Source organism: Triticum aestivum, chromosome 2B, assembly GCF_018294505.1.
Source record: "Triticum aestivum cultivar Chinese Spring chromosome 2B, IWGSC CS RefSeq v2.1, whole genome shotgun sequence".
NCBI classification, from domain to species: Eukaryota; Viridiplantae; Streptophyta; class Magnoliopsida; order Poales; family Poaceae; genus Triticum; species Triticum aestivum.
Window position 1 is genome coordinate 632,651,306 of NC_057798.1, and position 6,489 is coordinate 632,657,794.

The following is a 6,489-nucleotide window of genomic DNA, read 5'->3' on the forward strand; positions in this document are numbered from 1 at the left end:
AGTGAATCTACACTTTAAAACATGTCTATATATTCGTATGTGCTAGTCCGTTTGAAATCTCTAAAAAGATAAATATTTAGGAACGGAGGAGTAAGTGGTTATTGGGGTGTTTTTTTAACTATTGGAGATGGTGTTATGTCGTCTCGTCCAGCACTTCCTCAGGCGGCACCTAACCTAGCTTTGTCATCTACTCCCTATAAAGCGCGACTACGCACCGCAGCAGCAACGAGCCAACGACGCCACCAAAAAGACCACTCTCCACCCCACTCATCTTCTCTGGCCCAACCGGCGCCTGCCATTCTCATCCGCCCCGGCTCGGGCTCCATCCATCTGATCCACGGATTCTGGTGCGCAGTTCCTCAGATCCCCCTCTTCATCCTCTTTTACCAAGTTTTGTTGCTTTACGAATTGACGATGAACACGCGCAGTAGATTGCTAAAACAGTTCTCGTTCCTGGTAGTATTTAGGGGGTGTTTGGTTCAGGGACTTTTTAGTCTCAGAGACTAGAAAAAGTCCTTAAAAAGTCTCTAGGAACCAAACAGAAGGGACTTTTTCTACATGGACTAGAAAAAGACTCTACTTGAGAATCTTTTTTGATTAGTCCCTAGGACTAGAAAAAGTCCTAGAACTTCTAAACCAAACACCCCCTTACCTTGCGATGCGTGGTGCTATGTTAATTTGCCCCTTTCCTTCCCTTCCAACCCTCGGTAGATCCATTGTTCTTGGAGCCGCCGAGTGCTTATCCTTTCGCCGCTCTTCAAAAATCTCCGAGGAAATGTGACATGCATGCATGGCCCCGCAAAAGGCGCCAAAGTTTGTGGTTGTTGGACCCTGTTTGGTTCATAAGTCATAGGACTTTTTTTAGTCCCAACTTATAAGTCCCAAGTTCCTAAAAGGTCCCTACCTATTTGGTTCCTGGGACTTTTAAGTCCCTACAAGACCATATTACAACTATAAGTCCCTATAAATCCCTCCTTAAGAGTCTTATTTCATAAGTTCCAAATACCCACTTTAAGTCCTTATAAGTCCCTTTTGTTTGGTTTAGATGGGACTTATAGGGACTTTTTTAAGTCCCTAAGCCAATAAATCCTTGGAAACAAACACCCTCAGAGTTGTATGTATCCTTTGGTCCTTCCCGGGGTCCTCCACTGTGGTGCTTGTGTCTGTTGCGTGCTAAGGCACTCTTGTGATCTTGTCCTGTGCGCTGTAAAAATGGCGTCTCCTTTTTGGCTCTCCTCGTTTCAGTTTTCACCGCTTGCGTGTGGGACACTAGGAGTAGCCAGTTTCCACCACACAACAGTGCAGCAAGATGTAGATTTCGCGATAATGCATTTGTCCCCGAGGGTAAATTGCACTGCTGACAGAGCACTACGTGTTCCTGCTGAAGCGTGAGCTCGAGCTACAGCTACGCAGGCAGGATGGTGACCAAGGTGGTGGACCTCCGCTCCGACACGGTCACCAAGCCATCCGAGGCCATGCGTGCCGCCATGGCCGCGGCGGAGGTGGACGACGACGTTCTGGGCGCAGACCCGACCGCGCAGCGCTTCGAGGCGGAGATGGCCAGGATCACGGGCAAGGAGGCGGCCCTGTTCGTGCCGTCGGGCACCATGGGCAACCTGGTCTCCGTCCTCACGCACTGCGACGCCAGGGGCAGCGAGGTCATCCTCGGGGACAGCTCCCACATCCACATGTGCGAGAACGGAGGCATCTCCACCATCGGCGGCGTCCACCCCAGGACCGTGAGAAACAATCCTGACGGCACCATGGACGTTGACATGATCGTTGCTGCGATCAGGCATCATATCGGAGCGGGGGCGCTGCATTATCCCACCACCAGGCTCATCTGCCTGGAGAACACGCATGGAAGGTGAGTGAGTTGCTCTCATGCATGTTGCTCATGTTACTGATCGGGATGGTAGTGGTTAATTACCTGGTTTATATTTTCTTCTTCTTGCTGCAGATCTGGTGGGAAGTGTCTATCTGTAGAATACATCGACAAGGTTGGTGAAGTTGCTCAAAGCCATGGCTTGAAGCTTCATATCGACGGAGCTCGTATTTTTAACGCGTCCGTGGTAAGTAGTAGTATGTGATCGATCAACAAACCGGCATGACTAAGTACGAAGTATTCATATCTTCTCCTGACATTTTCCATCACTGTTGTGGTGTCAGGCACTTGGAATTCCTGTTGATAGACTTGTGAGAGTTGCTGACTCAGTTTCGGTATGCCTATCGAAAGGTTTAGGCGCTCCTGTTGGATCAGTTATTGTTGGTTCTAAGGCCTTCATAGACAAGGTGATGATGGATATTCTGCTACTAAGTTTAAGAAGCTGCTTAAGAGAACATGTAACTGATACCTGAAGAACACTTTCAGGCTAGGATTCTTAGGAAGACACTAGGTGGTGGAATGAGGCAGGTAGGTGTACTCTGTGCTGCTGCCTATGTTGCAGTTCGCGACAACGTAGGCAAGCTTGCCGATGACCATAGGAAGGCTAAAGTTTTAGCAGGTCTCATATGATTTTTTCCAGGTGGATTCACACTTCTTCTATTTATAGCACAAGTTTAACAGCCCTGAATTTGCTTGTCTTGTCCAATTGTTCAGATGGCCTGAAGAAAATTAAACAGTTTACAGTTGATTTAACTTCAGTGGAGACCAATATGGTTAGCTTGCTAGTCCATCTATTGAGTCTGATACTTTCCAATATATGTCGCCTTTTTTTTGTCGAGATTTTATATGTCGCCTTTTAAAGATCATATTCTTAAACTCCCGTGGTGTATTCTCTAGGTATTCTTTGATATCGCGGATCCACGCATAACATCTGACAAATTCTGTCAACTCCTGGAACAGCGCAATGTGCTTGCGATGCCAGGAAGCTCCAAGAGGTTCAATTCAGTTCGCTCAACTGCTTTTTTTTTATCTGCTCATTAGTATTATCAAGCTCAGCTGCTCAGTATAAGCATCCTTATGCCTGTATTGGCCTCTAACTAAAACTTGAGACTGTATCAAAAAGAAACTCGGTCTTATTTCATATGGTGTATGATGTATATGCTTCATGCTAACTTTTAAGTTTTAACCCTGCATTTTGAACTCTCTCAATCTGCAGCGTCAGACTTGTCATTCACTACCAAATTTCAGATAGTGACGTCCAGTATACTTTGACATGTATCGAGGTACGAATGTCTTACTATGGATTCCTTTGAACTTCTGCCACCCACGCTCTCTGTTTGTTGGTGTGTAGGTATCACTGATTTGTTGCTCTGTTTTCAGAAAGCCGTGGAGGAAATACTGTCAGGCAAAGCTAAATTCGAGCACTTGACAAACAGCAGTACCACGAATTCATATGGGCACTAGGCCACTTCCTTTGGCCCCCACCTATGAAGTTCAGTATCCAGCTTGTTTGTGGCCATGGCCCTTTGTAGTAACAACTTTCACAGAATAATATCTGTTGCTGTTCGGACTGATGTGAACCGAATTTCCTCCTTGCGTCAAAATGCCAACTTTTCACACAGGAGAGAGACTCACCTACAAGTTACTGGCCGGCCCATTTAGATTCTGCGAGAGGGTTTCTCGTTCCGGTTGTGGGAACCTTCCGAAGGATCCAATCCGGATTTTTTTTATCGATTTTGGGAACCTTCCAGAAAGTCTCGGAGCCGGCTTTCTTTTTTTTGTTTCTTTAATCGTTTTTTGGTTCCCTTATTTTTTTCTATTACCCTTTTTCCTTTTTCTTTTTTCCTTTGTTTAAAAAAATACTATTGAAAAACAATTCTGCTCGACCTTTTGTTCATATATTCAAAAGGGTTCACTTTTTCAAACAAAAATTTGAGAATTTGAAAAAATGTTTGTGTTTTCAAATATTGTTAGAAATTTCAAACAACAAATCATGTATTTAATTTTTTTCACAAATGCCAAAATGTTCATAATTTAGAAAATTGTTCAAACTTTCAAAAAAATGCTTCCATTTTCTGAATTTTGTGTACATATTAAAAGTATGTTCGCATTTTCAAAAAGTGTTCTGAAATTCAAAAAAAAATGTTCACAATATTTTTTTGGTTTCATGGCCTCCTGTAGGGAAGCTCGTATTCGGCACCTTAAACTCCAAACCTTAGACAAAAAGCACTAGGGCGAACTCACTTTGTTGTCTATTTTGAGGAGAATACTCTATTTGATCTTTCTTGTAGCACAACATAACTTGTACAGTACATATACCCTGTCTATTATGCATATTATTTTAAGATAAAAATGAAAATAAAAAATGATTCACAATAAAAAGTGAACTTGAACAAAGTTCATAAATTTGAAAAGTTTCGTACAAATTGAAAAAAGTTTGTGAATTTGAGAAAAGTTCACGAATTTGTATTTTTTCATAAAATTAGATAAAAATCATCAAATTTTCAAAAAAAAATAAAAGAACATGAATATCAAAATAACTTACTGAAATTTGAAAAAGGCAAAAACTAAAATAGTTCTACAAACTTAAAAATATCACAAATTTTAGAAACTTTCACGGATTTGAAACAAGTTCATGAACTCAAAAAAGTTCACGAACTCAAAAAAGTGTGCATCTTAAAAAAGTTCAGAAGTTCAAAAAATCGTGCAATTTGAAAAGATTCAATGAACAAGAAAAAGTGAACTAGTTCAAAAAGTGTTCGTGAAGTTTGAATGCAGTTTAGAAAAAGTCACGAAACTGAAAGAATGCATTGATTTTGAAAAAAAAGAATCAAGAGTTTAGAAAAAGTTCGTCGATTTTGAAAAAAAAAAGGATCATGAATTTGAAAAAATAACCACGAATTTTAAAAAAGTTCACGAAACTGGAAAAATGCGTATTTTCAAAAATTGAAAAAATCACATATTTGAAAATATGAAAAGGAAAGGGAACAAGGAAAAATAAAAGAACAATGAATTAGGAAAAGAAAGAAAAGAAACCAGATCACGTGCGCACACAAAAGAGATAAGAAATAGCAAAAGGGGCACACGGTGTGAACTATCCTAGTTGGTTACTTGGTCTGGTACTAAACCTCACGGTTCCAAAAAATGTAAATAGGTTGAACCCAGAGATTGGGCTTTTGTAGTAACAACTTTGCAGAATGACATGTTGTTTGGGTGAATGGAAGCCCCCCACTCTGAACTTCATGTTTGTGCATTCTCGGATACGGGTAATGTTCGCCAGGCCGACAGATCACTTGCCAATGAAGTGTACTCTTCCTTCCTGCAGAAAAGTGTACCTGGCAACCTATTTTCACATAAAACTCAGGAATCTTTATTGTTTAGTAGAAATTCGGTTACAATACGCCACAAGCAGGGACAAAGCTAGAAAAAATTAATGGGATCATGTCTATGACTTTTCTTGCGGGTACAGGATTATGTCTATGACAATAGGTCATCTTCTATAAATGAACAATGATTAGTACTAAATTAGTGAAGGATTTTCTAAGGGGTCTACTGACCCCATTGCTTACAAGTAAGCTCCGTCCCTGCCCACAAGGTTTCTAACTAGAAATTTTGAGCTTTCATCAATCCAGTACTTGGAAATACTCATATCAGTATGTTATTTGGCACACATGTCTGCTGGGATGTTAACTTCACTCATGACATGATGTACCGAGAAGGATGCACACACAGAAGACCTCTCCCTATTTCTTCGAATATATGCTCCACAATTGATCTAGAATTGTGACACAAAGACCAGAGGTTGACAACCTCGAAACAATCTATTTTCATCACCACATGCGAGAAGCCCCTCAACCGTGCAAATATAACATCTTCTCACAAAGCTAGCACATTGACGATGAAAGGATCGGAGATACTTGAAAACGGTTTACTCCAAGCTCCCCAAAAGGAGAGGTGAGATCTTGCGACACCTCCTTGCCCTCCATTCCGAGCATCAAAATAGATGGATCCACCCGTATTGATTTTTATCCATCTTGGATCAGGTCGCCGCCAACACTAGCCTACAGGGACACGTCATTGATCTTGAGGCATTTCCAACACCAATAGATCATACCCACTTGATAGGCTGGATAGGATGAAATTTCTCCTGATGATGCGTCCATTTGTTCCAAGCTATCCAGATAGGGTGCATCACAGTTATGATTTTGTTTCTATCCAAATCAGAAAACCTCTTGTCTAGCACTATATCCTTTATCCAAGTATTTGGGTGCAAATGAGATAGTTTGACATGAAGCTCCTCTCTGGCCGCAACCCAATAGTTTTTGGCATGGGAATATGACACAAGGGTGTGCACCGGATCTTCGTCCATTGCTTCACAGCGATCACATCTTTGGATTTGCCTGATATGATGATATTTTGAAAGTGGCATAATCAGGGAGAATTTCCCTTATTACTCTCCAGAAAACCCAAACTTTTCAGAGGACATTGAGCTTCCAAAGAGCATGCCATAGCTATGATTCCCGCGATGAAGTTCTTGCTATCGTCCCTTCCTCTATAGCATGTTGCCTGTTCCCAATCATGAGAGCACAATGAGATCGAAAAAA

The 6,489-nt window shown here is 41.5% G+C and overlaps 1 protein-coding gene across 1 annotated transcript; it reads left to right on the plus strand.

The window, feature by feature from the left end:
• The first annotated feature begins 240 nt into the window (after positions 1 to 240).
• Positions 241 to 3,685, plus strand: LOC123041826 (probable low-specificity L-threonine aldolase 2). Its single transcript, XM_044464385.1, has 9 exons — positions 241 to 347; positions 1,388 to 1,867; positions 1,961 to 2,072; positions 2,170 to 2,292; positions 2,372 to 2,504; positions 2,600 to 2,658; positions 2,783 to 2,880; positions 3,102 to 3,168; positions 3,266 to 3,685. The coding sequence occupies exons 2-9, from the start codon at positions 1,419 to 1,421 to the stop codon at positions 3,347 to 3,349; spliced, it is 1,125 nt and encodes a 374-aa protein (XP_044320320.1). The 5' UTR covers positions 241 to 347; positions 1,388 to 1,418; the 3' UTR covers positions 3,350 to 3,685.
• The last annotated feature ends 2,804 nt before the right edge of the window (positions 3,686 to 6,489 follow it).

Bases quoted from the DNA above. Each gene is read 5' to 3' on its own strand.
- LOC123041826 (XM_044464385.1), top strand. From the start codon at position 1,419: ATGGTGACCAAGGTGGTGGACCTCCGCTCCGACACGGTCACCAAGCCA. The intron at 2,659-2,782 runs GTTAGCTTGCTA...TGTATTCTCTAG, and splicing joins CTTCAGTGGAGACCAATATG to GTATTCTTTGATATCGCGGA. The intron at 3,169-3,265 runs GTACGAATGTCT...CTCTGTTTTCAG, and splicing joins ATACTTTGACATGTATCGAG to AAAGCCGTGGAGGAAATACT.